Source organism: Lutjanus erythropterus, chromosome 4, assembly GCF_056507025.1.
Source record: "Lutjanus erythropterus isolate fLutEry1 chromosome 4, fLutEry1.hap2, whole genome shotgun sequence".
NCBI lineage: Eukaryota > Metazoa > Chordata > Actinopteri > Lutjaniformes > Lutjanidae > Lutjanus > Lutjanus erythropterus.
In genome coordinates, this window is record NC_139320.1 from 34,110,199 (window position 1) to 34,127,308 (window position 17,110).

The 17,110-nt window shown below is 39.8% G+C and overlaps 1 protein-coding gene across 1 annotated transcript in view; it reads left to right on the forward strand.

The window, feature by feature from the left end:
- Positions 1-16,390, forward strand: part of map3k10 (mitogen-activated protein kinase kinase kinase 10) — a 52,686-nt gene extending 36,296 nt beyond the window's left edge. The window contains exons 4-11 of the mRNA XM_084716682.1: positions 4,333-4,508; positions 4,877-5,123; positions 6,039-6,161; positions 6,258-6,396; positions 7,700-7,812; positions 7,906-8,198; positions 12,633-13,167; positions 15,191-16,390. Of these exons, the coding sequence (XP_084572808.1) occupies positions 4,333-4,508; positions 4,877-5,123; positions 6,039-6,161; positions 6,258-6,396; positions 7,700-7,812; positions 7,906-8,198; positions 12,633-13,167; positions 15,191-15,591 (2,027 nt within the window). The 3' untranslated portion in view covers positions 15,592-16,390. The remainder of the gene's footprint in view (positions 1-4,332; positions 4,509-4,876; positions 5,124-6,038; positions 6,162-6,257; positions 6,397-7,699; positions 7,813-7,905; positions 8,199-12,632; positions 13,168-15,190) is intronic.
- Positions 16,391-17,110: the final 720 nt, after the last annotated feature.

Consider the following 17,110-nt stretch of genomic DNA (forward strand, 5'->3'; position numbering starts at 1 on the left):
GACTGTACTGTACATCAGTCATCACAGATGACCTTAAACTTGTCACTGATGATACAGAAATTCACTGTGGAAAAAAAAAAAGGCCTCTGGGTGCTCACATCCGCTGACTTTAAGATAACCTTACTAGAGTTTTCCAGGTCACAGTTGATGATTTTAAAACCTTTTTTTTTCATCCTGAGATCTTAGATGAACACTAAAGAGTTAAAATGGATGAAGAGTGACTGAACAGTTTCATTAAGTTGCTTTTTATACATCCTCCTCATGCAGTCCTGTGCCTGATTTCACCTTGCAAATAATCCGGCATCGCTTTGTTAACAGTGGTGGAGTATTAACCGGCTCTTGTTTCACAGTTCAGGTCATCTCTGTTTGAACACACACACACACACACACACACCTGCCTTATATCTAAACTGCCTTAATGGGCTTATTCCCAAGCTGCAGGCCAGGTTTTAAGTCTAGTTATAAAAAAAAAATAAGAAGAAAAGGTGGAGTTGTTTCTCAAACTGTCAGCCAACTTCAGTCACCTCCCTCCACTTCTTCCCTCCCACTCTGCTCCTAAAGCTCTTTTCCTCCTCACACCCCCCTCACTCCACTGCATCTTATCCGTGTTCATCCGTTAATCTCTCCTTTTTCATCCCTCGCTGCTCTCTACACTCTGTTTACTCCTGTCATCGTCTCACTTTCATCTCCTCTCCCTCCAACTTTATCCACACACTCTTTATGCTAATTTAGGTTACCTAATAAATAAACGTTACCTGCTGTTTCAGCCCGTGAAACAGCTCTCTGGTTGCTTCACTTTCCTTTTGTCGACGCTGTTCTTCAGCATGAGTTGCGTCTTTTAGTGGACGGCTATAACAGTGCTGATCAGTGTGTGGCTCAGCAGATTACTGTAGGTGTGCACCGTGTTTCTGCAACACTGTCAGTCAGGGTTTGGCTCATGATGGCTGCCATATGCTCTCCCATCTTGCTCATTTCCACGTCTCATGTTGTCTCCTCGACTGAATTTTGAATGAAATGAATTTTAAAAAAGTGAATATATCATCAGTATAAACATACAAGATGTAAACATGGCTGATTTTATCTGCAGTCCCTCAGCGGGTAACAGAAACAGAAAAAATACAACTGACAATATACAGATACAAATATACAATACACAAGTGAGAAAAAAAGAGTAAATACGGTGTGGAACATATCAAGTTAAAAGTAATCACAGTTCTTGTTTTGCCTTAAGAAATTGTTTGAGATTAAAGACCAGGGCTATGCAATTAATTGCAGTATTATTGGAATCACAATATGGGCAAGCACAGCATCTGAATCATAGAACCAGAACCAAATTGCATTTTTTTTTTTTTAAAAAAAAAAGCTAAATTATTTGAGAAAACAGCATTATAATGAACTACTGTAGTGCAGTAGAGATACTCTGGACTAAAATTCTTGTTCTTCAGATGAAAGAAAACATGTTTGTTTGATACAGACCCCAACAAATCACATCATCATGATTTAATTTTTTTTTTTCAGTAAAAATGAAAATTGTCAGGGCGCTTGGATAGCTCCGTTGGTAGCGTGCGCCCCATGTATGGAGGCTGTGAGTCCTCTGCAGCAGCCGTGGGTTCGACTCCTGCCCATGGCCCCTTGCTGCGTGTCATTCCCCCGCTCTCTCTCCCCGTCTCCTGTCACAACTTCAGCTGTCCTGTCATTAAAGGCATAATCCCCCCCCCCCCCCCCAAAAAAAGAAAATTGTAATGCAAAAATCATCATTCTCACTAACTGTATCGCAATTGTCAGTCAAAATAATCGCAATATGACTTTTTTTTTTTTTTTACCATGTGCAGCCCTATTAAAAACATAGTTCCACATGGTGATATACTCCTTCATTACCATGTGCACACACTGTAGTTTGTTTTAAGTCAATCCCACGTACACTGTCCTGCTGCTGTGAATACTCACTAGAGCACCAAATGTGTATTAATCCACTGCTACAAATAGACCCAACAAATGTGCTCTTTACTCCTGTTTGAGTTATGTTTGGGCTCCGTGAAGGCGCCTCACCTCTCTGATATCACTGATGCTCTGTAGCTGGGTACCAGTGATGCTGTGGGCAGTTTTAATGACCTGCTGGAGAGTCCTCCTGTCCTGGGCCGTGCACATCTCATGATGCTAGTTTATGATGTTTCCAGTCAGGATGCTTTCAGTGTAGAGGTTAACAAGAGCTTGGCACAGGAATTTTGCCTTCTTCAATTTCCTTAAGAAATAGCCGTCTCTGAGTCTTCTTCGTGATGCTCATGACTGGTTCTCTGTGACCCTGTAAAAACTGTTCACCTGCTCCACCTCAGCTCCACTGATGAAAGGTGTGTCTTTGCCTCCTTATTCAGAACTTTTTTAAAGATGAAATTTTATGTTTAAGACTTGTTTTTAGAGATTTATGTTTTTAATAGGAACAAATGGGCTTGGGGCAACATATTGTCCACACTCCTGCACAAACTGTACAACTCTTTCATCTAAATAACAATCATATTGTACATTTTTTCTTCCGTTGTTTTTGTAATATTTGTCATATGTTACTGTGAATTTTCTGTTTTTCTATTTATTCTTCCTGGCTTGCAGCACTTGCTTTCATCTTTATTTAAAATTTTCTCACACTATGTTTATTTTTATGCACCAACATACCACAGCAGATTCCCTGCATGTGAAAACCTACTTGGCAATAAAAGCAGATTGTGAATGTGGTAAGAAAAACATACTCTCACCAAGGAGTCTGCAGTGTGTTACAAACTAAATCGCCTTTTTATGTGAGCCGGTGTGAGCCGTAAAACTTTGCTGTTTTGTGAAGGGAAACTGCCAAGCACCTTATTTCTGGATGATATACAAGTAGTAGAGTGAGAAGAAGATAAATAAATTATAAATAAAAACATCGCTATAGCCAGTTCAATTCTTTCAGGAAAAAATATTTGTATTACAAATATAGTGAGGTGTAGGTCATTCATTGACTGTTCCTTAAAAGTCTGGTGATTCTTGACCTTTTCAAGCCACGATCCTCCAGAGTAATCAGGTTGGTGTTTGTGACCCCCTCAGTCTGCCTGAGACCTGAAATTCTGTTAATTTAACATGATTGACCACAGATGAACAATTAGTCTACAGCAATGTGGTGTTGACTCACGGTTTTGATGGACGTCTAGTTGACTACTGTGTGAAACCTGACAGTATGGTGGTCATTGATATGCAGTATGAGTAATCTCAGTATACTTAAGTACACACCTGAGATGATTACAGAACTTAGTTTTATAAAATAGTGTACTTTTTTGACATCAGACATACCTGAGAACACGTCAGTAGTGTAATTTCATTATATTTAAGCACAATCTTGAATACAACTTTTAACACACTACAGTAGGTAGAAGACGTTTCAATTTAACACAGAATTCGTGTACCCTAAGAGGTATATTAAAGTGTATAGTGTGGTTTCAGAAACCATAGTTTAGTGTACTTTTGTTTGTTTGTTTGTTTTTGTTTTGCCTGTGGGGTTGGAGAAAAGGGAAGCAGGATCAGAGGATACTAAGTGTACTGTTACGCTCGTGTTTACCCACTGAAGATAGTTATTGTGCGCTCTGGGGAAAAATAGATGCTGAATAAAAGGAAAAAAATATTTCTTTGTAGCAGAGATACTAAAACATTCAAGACATATATTCAGAATCAATTTTACATTGCACATATGCAGATTTAATGTGATGTTTTTTATGTATCATTGTGTATCTGTGTTTTGTTTTGTTTTTTTGTTTTTCTGTTACCTGCCAAGGGACTAGACATAAATTAGCATTACTGCTAACTCTGGCATATTTACATCATGTATTCTGCACTGTTGTTCATTAATGTTCCCTGTCCCTTTTAAATAAACAAATAAATAAAATAATAAAATAAAATATGCATACCCTATAGGTGTGGTTTTGCAGGAAGTAAATGACACAATTTAGACCAAAATCAAGATATTTATGCACTTTTAAGCTGTGCATATTTCCAGTATAACATTGTTATGGCCAATTTGAGAGTTTATCAACAGTCAAGTGAAAGTCATTTGAAAATCTGCAGGGACTCACGGTTGCAGCCTTACTGGGAGTACAATGAGTTAAAATCCATGTAAATCAGTTACCACAAAAAAATAAAGATTTCAAGTTACAGTTAGTAAGGTCTCTTGTATGTCTAATCTTGGAGTTAAGGCAAAGATCATGTTAATAAAGAAAAGCATCTGCTGAATGAATGTAAAGTAAGGTAATGGCACAATGACAATAACAGCAGTAATAACTTATTACTCCTCTTTGTATTTCTTGCTCTCCACAGAGTGCTGGAGCCCGAACCCCCGCAGCAGACCCTCCTTCACCAGCATCCTGAGGCGACTGCTGGCCATCGAGCAGTCGGCCATGTTTCAGATGCCTCTGGAGTCCTTTCACTCCCTTCAAGAAGACTGGAGGCTGGAGATCCAGCAGATGTTTGACGAGCTCAGGGCCAAAGAGAAGGTGAGAAATATGAAAACACAGATCAGGTCAGTTCTGGCTGGTGAGGCCATGATTTCTGCTTTGACATCCATCTTTAGATTGAAAAGCAAAGGGTGCAAAAGACAAAAGATTTTTTTTTTAATACTATAATTTTACAGAAATGTAACTTTTAAATGGCCTTTGAAGGGAAAAGGCTCTGTTTAATTCTGCGTTTTTTAGCAGAAAGTCATATTTCATATTGAGTGTTGCAGGAATCTCGACATTTCAGTATCTGTCTGAGGTGTTTTGTCAAGTCAGAATTACCTTAGCAACAAGCCTGTTGCCAGCAGAGGTGTTAGAAGAGGTGCTAATATGCTAATAACCTCTCCTCTTCCTCATCCTCCCTGCAGGAGCTGAGGTCTTGGGAGGAGGCGTTGGCTCGAGCGGCTGAGGAGCAGAGGGAGCAGGAGGAGCAGCTGAGGAGGCGGGAGCAGGAGCTGGCAGAGAGGGAGATCGACATTGTGGAGCGGGAGCTGAACATCATCATCCACCAGGTGTACCAGGAGAAACCCAGCGTGAAGAAGAGGAAGGGCCACTTCAAGAAGAGCAGGCTGCTGAAGCTGGGCCGAGACAGTAACTGCATCAGTCTGCCCTCTGGTGGGTAAAAGGAGGAACTGCACCCACGCTGTTGGTTTTAATCTGATGAATCAGGTGCACAAAACTGGCAGAGCTCCCAGTCTGATGCCATTTCCTGCTACATGGTGTTTTTGTTCCAGAAATTTAGGGCAACGACTGCATGAAGTGTGTTTACTCTGAAACACTGCAAAGTCACTTCAGTCTCCTTTATTTTAAAGGAAGAGGAAGAACAGACACTAAGCTCCAGTGATTTCACTGTGTCATTGACGTTTCACACATTCACACATTATTGTGGCTTAGGGTGTGGTCATTCTATCCTCAAAATATGTCCATGCCATTACTAAATGTATTTTTTAATTTATTATTCTCTACTCAACTCCACTCCAGCACTAATGACCTCTTTATAGTCATATCAACATTATACCAGCAACACGACACCTATCACTGCAGTTTTAATGCCTATATCTGTGAAATATGTCACAGGCATGAAAAAAATCTGGTTTCCTGTCTTTTTCTTTCTTTCTGGTAGCAGCAGCACAGCATCAACACTGACTGATTGTGTCTGGACACCACAGTGTCGCTTTGTGCATGATGTGAACAATGGTGCAGCAGATGCATGTAAATTTGACCGGCACAGAATCAGATATATCTGACATTGATCAGCCGCTCATCAGTCACAGCTGATCAAGCTGAAAATCGTTCTACAGCCAATCGACGGGTGAATCTTTAATTGCGTACCTTTATTAGAGAGACATAACAGAGACCTGACAGGAAATCAAGAAAGATGATGACGTTGTAGTTCATGGTCAGCCTCTTAACCCCTCAGCCACTGCAGTACTGCAGGTCATACCTGTCTGTTAATTACAGAAAAGTCAGACAAATTAAGAATTATTTATGTAAAAAAAAAAGTAAATGTGTCTTCTTGCTCACCTGCAGGTTTTGAGCATAAGATCACAGTCCAGGCGTCTCCCAGTGTGGACAAGAGGAAGACTCAGGGCAGTGAGAGCACCACCCCACCTGCCAGCCCGGGGGTCATACCCCGACTGAGAGCCATAAGATGTGAGTTCAGAAAACACCTAAAGTAATCAGAGAGCCTCCTGCGTGAGAGACAGCGAACGTATGAATGCAAAGCGTGTTTTTCTTATTGTCCCTCAGTGACGCCGAGTGACGGCAGTAAGACGTGGGGCCGCAGCGCCGTGTGTAAGAAGGAAGACTTGTCGACCAGCAAGAAGAAAGGACGCACCTGGGGACCGAGCTCCACCCACCAGAAAGAGAGGGTCGGCGGGGAGGAAAAGTATGTACACAGTCATAAAAAGTCAATATGACTTTATGGTGTACATTTTTTTTACCTTCAAGTATTAAAACAAACTGGTTATTTTATCAAAAGTTTCAGGAATTATTCATGATAAACTGATGAGAACAACCTCTCAGGATAAATGTTAAATGTTACTGAAATTTGCAGTGGTGGAGGCTGCATTCAGATTCTTTACTTGTAACCAGTGAGAGTCCTGGATTAAAAATGCCAGTAAACATATGTAATTATAATCAAGAAAATGTACTTAAAGTAAATTAAAAGTTAATATTATTTATTATATCAGTAGGATATTGTTACTCATGCATTAATGTTAAAGCAGGAAATATATTGTTGTAGTTGGTTGAGGTGGAGCTCATTTTAAACTATTATATAGAACTGCGACATCTGATTATTTTCATTATGGATCAATCTGCTGATTTTTCTCTCCATTAATCGATTGATTGTTTGGTTTGTAAAACTTGCTGACACCTTCACAGTGTATGTTCTGTCTGACTAATATTACAGACCTCAAAATGATTCAAAATAAGTGTAAATTAGTAAAAATCAGCAGCAGCAAATCCTCACATTTGAGAAGCTGGAGCCATGCAATGGTTTGGCATTTTTGACAATTATTAGCATTACTAATAATTGGCAAATACTATTAATTACTATTATTTCATTGTTTGTTAACAGTGAAATAATTATCAATAACAGACACATGCTGAAAGGGTACAGGTTCCCCTTTTGTACCACATCAAGTTTAAAATACAAACTTGAACTGTTTTCATACAGTGCAGATATGTGTATTTAATTTTCTGATTAATTTATTTGTAGCAGATAACTTGACAAACCTACGCAGCTAAATGTAGCAGAAAGGAACAAACATGATACAGAAAGTCACAACTCTGTCTGAATATATTTTAATCAATAGTAATTTCTAGTAGTGGATCAGTGTTTTCTAGAAGGAGGTTAAATACTTCAGTGTACCTGATGAAACTGCTGTGACAAAAACTCCATTTTGTGAAATAACAATTATCACAGGCAAGATTCTTTTCTGGTATTTTTCTGTACAGATTATTGCTCGTAACACAGAAAATCAAAACCTTTCAATCGATATCTCATCACAGTCTGCGGAGGTGCCAGAAGCAGAGCAATTATCTCTGGAAATCTGCTGGAAAAAGAAATCTATGTTGTGTATGATGTCTGATCTCACAGGACTTGAAGCTGTTTGATTCATGTTTCTTTCTATCAGAAAGCAATATTGTTTTGTTTTGTGTCTTGATATCATTTTATCTGTTTGCAGACTGAAGTCACTCGGTGAGGGATGCAAAGTTTGGTCGTCCAGTGCACCAAATTTGGGCAAGTCCCCCAAACATGCACCTATGACCGCAGGCTTCTCCAGCCTCAATGAGATGGGTGAGTCTTGACTTTTTTATTATAAGCTGTGCATCATCTTTAACTGAGCAACAAGAAGCAGCTTCATCGTAAATGTTTTTCTGTCTCAAACAGAGGAGTGCTGTGAGTTCGAGGAGTCACCAGGCTCCTTGATGCCCTCAGAGACCAGCAGTAACGGGGCTGTGGAGGACTCGGGGTCCCTGTGGGGCAGCCTGGGGCCCAACACCATGTCGACTGTCGGCGGCTCCTGTCAGGGGCCGGGCAGCCTGGGGTTTGGGGTCAGCTACCAGGACTCGATCCGTCGCTGCGGCCAGAGGAAGAAGAGCGACATGTTGTTGCTGGGTTGTGCCTCTCTGCTCGCGTCGGTCGCCCTCGGACAAGACCTGCTGCAGCTGGGAAAACTACAGGTGAGAAAACACATCAGAGGGACGAAAAGCTGTAAAACATCCTGTGAATGGTTCAGCTGTCATTTACCAAACTTCAACAGAAAAAACATGTGACCTTTACTAACAGGTTAATATGACTTTTTGCAGGCCACCGTACACAGTTTATTAGGTTTATTAGTGTCACTCATAGATAAATAAAAACAATAAAAACATGTGAAGGAAATATAAATGTATGTGTGGGGGTGTGGAAAAAAACTGCAAAGGAAAAAAAAATATTCAAACAATATAAATTCACCAATACATCCTGGATTTTAGTGTTGAGGACTGCACATATAAAATGTGTAGAATTATAGTTGAAAAGTACAGACAGTGTACCTTTAAAGAAAATTCTAGTGTTTTTCTACTTAAAAAAAGACACCTAAAGTCATAATAAAACCTTAAGAATAAATAAAAACCTTGATGGTAAATAAACAGTTAAAATTTAAAGGGTATGAATCATATTCATACAAAAAAGACGAACATGAAGAGTCAACATTCAGTTTTAATTTTAGTTAATTATTTTTATTTATATCAGAGACCATGTGCACAATACATGAATCTCAAAAAAAGGTGCTTTGTACCAGATTTAGCTTATTAGCTCGATGCCATCTGTCCCAAGGCAGGTGAAAGAAGTAGTCAAACAGTTAACCAGGTCCAGTGTGCATGATTTACAGGGATTTATTGGCAGAATACAACAGAAATGGAATGTGTTTTCATTAATGTATAATCACCTGAAAATAAGAATCGTTTCAAGGCCACCGTAGGTTCTCCATGCACTTTTTAAGCAGCTGAAGTTGTGCCAGAAACTCACACTTGTTCCTTTAACATATAATAAAATGTAGTGTAAGATCAGTCCATTTTCTGGGAGTTAAAAATGTTTCATGTTTGAAATAATTTACGCAAAGTTAAATGTTTATTTGGAAAACTCGAGGAGGATCACGCTGAGGACACACAGGATGTAGATCTACCGTAAAGTTCCCTGAAGTGCTGCCCATTTCCACTCAGCGCCCATGTAAACCAATCTGCGAGTGAATCTGGCATTAAAACACACATATAACCTAAAATAAACAATATAAATGATATATATGATAGAAATGATCTGACTCTGATTAGCGATGAAATGTGCATCTTTTCATTTCTCTCTTCTCATTTTCCCAAACATGATGAAATATCAAAATCTGCCCGTCGTAGTTGTGTTTTTTAAATTAGGTACTTATTCCACATATTTGTGTCAGTTGTATCTAGAGACAGGGAGCGAGATGAGCAAAGCAGACACAGGCAGGAGAGGAGTCGCACGGATCATTGTGGCGATCAAGGCGATGGTCCACTTTTTATCCGGTACACAGTCAACAATTTAAATTTATGAGGTTATAATAATGATCAGCTCTACTTGTAATTAGAAAACAGCAGAGGTGTGGAATGACTTATTGAAGAAATGATGTGATCATCCAGGCGATCCAGGCTCACTCTCAAAATGACGTGCTGCGGCGCTCCATGGTGCTTCACACCTCCTGTGTGTCTCCGGTGTTACACTGCTTGATGTAGGTTGTTTTGCTGGAGTTGAAAAAAGTATCCCTTTAAAGTGCACAAGCGCAATATTACAGCTCACAAATCCTAGCTGAATACGGTGGTGCTGACCTCGTCTAACTGGGAACAGTTGTTATTTACATTCAGCTCTCTCTGTTATTGCTTCAGATCTTGCTGGTATGTGAGATTTTGTTGTTTTTAATTTGTTTTTTTGGCTCTTTTTATTTTACAAGCCTTGTCTGCAAACAAAATATTCCTTACAGCATCATAAAGCTTTAAATTCTGGTGAAGTACTCTACTACATACATTTACACTTTCCTTCATCCTTGTAGTAGGTATCTGTCCTAGACAAACAATGCAGTCGAACCTTTCTCAGATAAATATGTCTAACAGACAGTGTGTCTCGAAGCACACGTCGTCTCATGACTACACCGCGTACGTACAGTAACAGTGATGCAGCTCGAATCACCTGCACAGTCTGCAGATCTCAGACTGATAGATCACCTTAGGGATGAGATGAAACAGGATGAACGAGCTGCCAAATTATCAGCAGGAAACGTGTCATGCTGTCGAGTCAGCATGGACTGAGGTCTGCATGGACGCGGTCCAGCGCCTTTGTTGATTCTGCGTGTTGGGAGGATTTCTGTCTGTTGTTGAAGCAAGACACAGTAGAGTGTAGATAGAGTGTGTATTTTAAGTAGAGTAGTAGAGTACTCAGAGGGAGGATCAATGAAATGATTTGGCTATTATATTGTGTTGTATTTGCTTTGATAGAGGGAGGAAGTACATTCGAAAATATTATAATGCATTCATAAGGCTTTATGAAACTCATGCATGGCAAATTAACAAGGTTTATGAAGTATTATAAGTGGTGAACATAATGTATTATAAATGCAGCAGTAATAATGCTTTATAGAGGGCTACTCATTTACTCGATGCCAGGGGCCAGTTAGTGAACCAACATTAATATTAACAGAATTTATCAGATTAAAGGAATAAACATGCAGAGGCCCATAACTCATCCTTCTTTGAAATTCTTTATTTTCAGCTGACTTATTAAAGATGGCGCCGCCCTGCTGGCGACATGGAGGAGGACTGCACATTTAAACTCATTAATGGGCTAATAGTGCAGGATAGACAGAAACTCAGGATGCCCTTTAGATCACTAGAGTCCCACCCACTGCTTATCTGTTGTAAGCAATGCAGAAGGGGTGCTATTTTAAACCTGTGCACTGATATGGGTGGATTGCAGTAGTATGTATATATAGTATGTATCTAAGTAAGTAATAGTGTGTGGAGTTTTTTTTTTTTATCACCAAAAGCTAAAATTTTGCAAATGTGACCTATTTAAAGCTCTTATTTATTGTTTTTTTATACTTAAATGTCTGGCTTGATACTGCATTTTCCCTTTATCTGAGACAGATAAAGTAACCTTAACCTTATTAACTTAACTTAGCAGCTAAATGAACTCGATGCAAGGATTTACAGATAAATCAGATATGTTACGGCATTTAATAACTGCAGCTGCATTTTAGTTGCTGATGCTTTGGTAAAATTAGAAAGAGTTCATACAACATTAAACAGCTGGAGCCTCTTCCATCATGCAGTCACTGAAATGAAACTGGAATGATTCATAAACACAAACTGTTCCTAGCAGGGACAGAATTAATAACATATTTAAGCTCTTTTAGTCTGAACTACGCATTTATGTAATCAGAATATCTTAATTTCTGTGTAAGTTTTGCTCCTCTTCAGCTAATAGTTGTCTTCCCCTGCAGAGCTCACAGCCTGATCCTACTGCACTTTACACAACCTGACAGACCATCACAAAGATCTGCCTTCTCTCTGTTAAAAACGGTCTGATTTATTCCACTGTACAACACTGGCAAATCTGTCTCTCCTTCCTGCAAAAAAATAGTGTGAATCGATTTATTCTCACTGTGGATTACAAAGTGGTCAGAGGGCTGCCAGTAGGGAGCCAGGTTTGGCTCATCGGCTGCAAGTTGGGCATCATTGCTTCATGACTAAATGCCAACAAGTGATAACAGTGTTTGGTAGGTCCTGGGTTACACAGCACATTATAAACACCATAACTTTAGCCATTTATAAACAGAACTGCTGTAACATGTCATAACAGATGATAACATTTCTGAAATTATGTAATTTCTTAAAAAATGCTAATAGCCATATCCAGTACTGTCACTGTACTTAAAGCTCATAGTGTATTATTGGTGTTTATAATATATTATCTCCACCACTCATAATACTTTATTCACCTTTTTATAAGTTGTCCTGCATGATTATAAACATTTATAGAGTTTTATAAAGCTGTGTAAGAATGGGGTTCTCCCATGCTAGACCCAAAATCCAGTGAACATATTCCAAAAAACTGAAGTCTTCAAGTCAGAGAAGACAAAATATAACACTTTACTTGTGTAGTTGGCTCACCTCACAATAAACAAATGCTTACGCATTTCAGCACAAAGACTTCATCAGAATGTTTGCCATGTAGACTATTTTGATTTTTTTTTTTAACATTTTTTTAACACATTTAGCCTCACCCAGTGCCGTGCATACCTACCAATATATGAAGCATATATCACAGAGTATTTTGTCATAAATACAAATTCCCAAAATAGAAACAGTGAACTAATGAATGTAGAACAGACAATGTAGAACAGTAATAAAAACTAAGCAGTTCTGTTAGTTAAAATATGTATACTGTGGTTTACATGAGAAATTATCCTAAGTTGAAAAGACAGCTCAGGAAAGGACTTCTGTTTTTCAAAGAAGGGTCAAATCACCCCCAGTTATTTAATGTTTTTCAGCTGATTGTACTTTTGCTCAGTGGCTCTGCAGCTTGTTGATGTGACCTGATGATGTCTTCAGGTGCTTCAGGACGAGCAGGACCTCAGAGAGGAGCAGCGGAAGAAGAAGGAGGGTCTTTTCCAGCGGACGGGACGTTTCCGCCGCAGCACCTCTCCGCCCAGCAGAAACCTCTCCCTGTCCCTCTCCAGACATCACGACTCAGCACTCCCCTGCCTGGACCCGTCCCCCTCTGTCACACTCCTGTCTCTGTCTTCTCTGTCTGACTGCAACTCCACCAAGTCCCTCCTTCCCTCCGACCCGGATGAGTACCCCCTGACCCCGATGACAGGGGTCAAAACACCGGTGGTGACACCGGCACCTGCCCTCAACCCACTGTTGGACCTGCGGGCAGAGAGCTTCAAGAAGGAGCCCAACCAGTCGCTCACACCCACCCACGTGTCTGCAGCCATGGCCCTGAACAGAGGACACAGACGGACCCCTTCAGACGGGGCGATACGACCCCGAGCTCAAACTCTGGGACACCACAGGACGCCGTCAGATGGGAGTATGCCAATGCCTCCTCCACCTGGAGGACCACACAAAAATACTAACAAAGGTGAAGGATAAATAACTCATAACATGATATTACAAAATTAAAGGGGCATATAATTGATTTTTGCTTATTTATTAAAAAAGAGTAATAATCAGGCAAGATAAAATCACTGGTTCAGTGAACACTTTGACCTGTAGGTGGTGCTAAGTGTCTGAGCAAAGTTTGTGTTTATGTTTTATTTAACCCCCTATAATTATTTGAAAAGTCTCTTTAACTCTTTTACAGGAGCAATTTAGACTTAAGGCAGCATTAAATAGTTAATATGAGAACAAACACAATCACATGGACACACAAACAGTCTTTGTAAAACAATCACAGTCAACCTCTATTAGAGAAGAAACCTCATTTATAATGTAGCCGATTAAAAAATTAATCAAAGCTTCAAGACACAAAAACATTAAAGTGGCAATAAAAAGTAAAAACAAGACAAACCAAAATAATAAAACTATTATAAATAAATAAAAACAATTCATATTTAATACAGATGAATCAACTAAGACAAGAGCAGCCAGAGGTAAAATATGGTAAAGTTAAAGATTTAAATTGCCCTATGGATGAAAATGAGGTAAGTTTAGATCAGTGTCTCCCAAACTATTCCCAGTAGTCCAATAAGGGCTTCATAAATAAATAAAACCCAGTGTCTGTCACACCTTACAGAGGGGACCACCCAACCATTGCATACAACTCAAAATGATGAGTATTATAATTATCACCAGTAATAATCGTGTGGGTGATAAAAAGCATCCCAGGCCTTCAAGGAATTAATTTGTTTGAGTTTGGTCACATAATCCAAATTTCAATACACACGTACATAAACAAACATAATTTAAAATTTGAAAGACATGGAGAAAAGCACAGTCTTGCCAGTGTGAAAGGCTTGTGGTAAACCTTTAACATTTTAGTAAGGATTTAATCTTCTTAGGTTTTGTATTATTATATTATTGTAACAATAATACTCGTTTTCGTTAGCCTGTCCTCACCTCACAAGCCCATGCCCACCAGACCTGAAATATACACTTGATGAACATGAACAGATTTAAAGGAATGTTCAAAATTTACATAAACTAAAATACAAATATGAGAAAAAGTTTGTAAGGTCAAATGAGATCAATTATCTGAAATCAACAAGGACACAGCTCTTTTGTTATAATGTGATAATGGAGTAACCTCCTACTGTCAGAGAGATATAAATAATATAAAACAACTACCATGAGGTGACAGTTCATGTCAGACGGCTTGAGTTATGTATCTGAAACAACATTCAAGTGTTTATCTATAATATAAGAAGAACATACTGAATGGTTGTTTTGTACACACAATTTGTTGGCTAACACATGAAAAAACATTGATTTATCCAGTGATCATTGTCTGATCTGGAGCTGTAACTGAAGATTATTTTTATCATCAGTAAGCCTCAAGAAGTCTTCAGCAGTAAACAATGAAAAAACAACTTATATTAAGGTTACTATCATATATGTCCAAGAAAAGTATCTAATGTAGGGAGACCATAATTTCAACCCCCTAAACCGGGACCCTAAAATGTGTTGTGTGTGTATGTGCTTATGCACACACCATAGGCATTTTCATCAGGACTGAAGATAGTTTGTTTCAGATTTTCCACTTTTAACACCTTAGACACCATGAAAACAGCATTTTTTCCATCTTTACAAAAGAAGGAGTAACACTGGAGCTCTTTAGAAAACAACTTTCTCCTCACCGTGACAGCTAGCTGGTGGCACACTGACAGGTTCTGTGAGAAAGAGCTGCAGCGTCATAGCCTATGACTCAGGTAGTCATGATGTTTTTACATCGAGTTTAGTACTAATGAGTGGGACTGAACATGATAAATGTCTGCGTAAGGGGCTGAAAACAAGTTTAGTATTATAGCTATAATTTAATTATGGTAAAAACTGGGACATTTTAGTGCTTTACAGATATTTGTTGGGACTCAGGACACTCAGACAAACTGGGACGTCTGGTCATCGTACCATAATTGCAATTCTTTATTTTGTCTTTCATTATTCAGGTACACAGGACACCCTGGACATCCCCCGCCTCCCGGACCCCTCCACCATCTTCCCAGTCCCCCATCGTCGTAAAGCGCCCCCTCCACCGATCCCTGACCCGGATCCTCACTGCCTTATCAGCCCGCTGGAGAGACCCAAGACACTGGAGTTCGCCCCCCGGCCTCGGCCCACCCCGGCCAGGATGAGAGCCGACCCCTGGAAGCTGGGCTCTCTGTCCCGGACCCTCAGCTCGTCGCCGGGTAGCAGCTGTGACAGCCCTCTTGGGTCAGGGGACAGCAGCGCCAGTGCCGCACGACCCACCCTGATGGACATGGACGTGGAGGGCCAGAGTTCGGACCACACTGTTCCTCTGTGTGGACAGCGGCAGCCCGCCACTCTGTGTGGACAACAATACTCGTAGTGAAAAGTGAACATTTCTGCTTTTTTTCCAGGACATTAGAGCCTACTGATGTCTGAGCCGAGCAAAGTGCACTCACTGAAAGTTTGCAAAAACATCTCGTCATGTTTTAGGCACTTACTGGAAGCCATTCCTCTCTCTCATGTGTCCTTTTAGTGTCCTAATAAGGTGTGAAACCCTAACAGCACGCCTTTCCCTGATAGTGCTCTCTAACCTGCACGACACTGAGGGTCCTAGAGGCCTTTTAAAAGCCTTGTAGTGTGCTCACCCACCTTACCCAACACTTCTTCCCCTCCTTGGAAGCCATCTCTACCTGCTTCTTAGAGCCCCATGACCATTTCCTTCAAGGCTCACAACCCTCAAAAGCCATTCAAGTACTTAAAAAGCCACTTTTTTGACTTTGCTAACTGTTCATTTCAACCCACCTGCCTGTGCTTTTTGCCTGTCTGTGTAGCTGTCCACTTTCTGCTTGCATCTCTCACTCCAAAGACCGCAAAAAAAAAAAAACATTCACATTTCACTGAAACATTCACTGCTTCAAAAAGAGGAGCTGGACGGTTTGAAATTCTTAATAGAGAGTGTCTTCTTATTTTGCACGCCATTTGTTCTGCCGCTGCACAAACATCTCCCATTCACGATATTCACATGGCGCCAATTTATGGGAAGCTAGGATGGGAAGGTCAAATATTGTTCTGCTGTGTTACAGGTTGCAAATCGTGTTAATGTAGAGAATCTGACAAATCGTTCATCGCTTCCTGATTGATCAGGAACTGAAAATACAATGGAAAATGAAAATATGGAGGGACATTGAGTGATATATCAAGCCAAAATAATTTTTGATAACCCATTAGCTACCATGAGGCAACAGCTGATATTAGCATTTAACCACTTCTTAGCTAACATTAACATTTGAATATGTTACATGATACAATAGGAAAGGTGTAATTTAATTTCCACATATCAGTACACCTGTGACACATTTATTTAAGCCAATAAGTGCAAGGTAGACTAACAGTTAACATTAGTCTTCCTGTCTCTGCAATGTCCAAGCTTAGCAGCTAAAACAAGATTATTGCCTCCTGATTGATCAGCAACTGAAGACAATGGATAATGAAAATCTGAGGGGACATCCATATTTCAAGCTAAAGTACAATTTGAACACATTTGCTCCCATGACATTACAGCTAACATTAGCATTCAGCCACTTCACCTAGCTAACACTGAAAGTGTTACATGATACAATAGATAAAGTTAAAAAAGTTAACATGAATCCTGAAATATCAGCACACAACTTGGACAAATTAATTTAAAGCTAAGCGTGTCCATTGTCTTTTAAGTTGCTGATCAATCAGCAATTCTTCATTATTATACAACTTGTAACCTGGAAAACAACAGTATGACTTGTTGCTTCCCACCATGAGTGTGATGTTAGAGGAAGGGCTGTGTGATGATGGTGAATAAACCCTCTGCCTTCATCCTCACATGGGTCATCGTCACGTCTCCCCTCCAAGACTGAGACAGA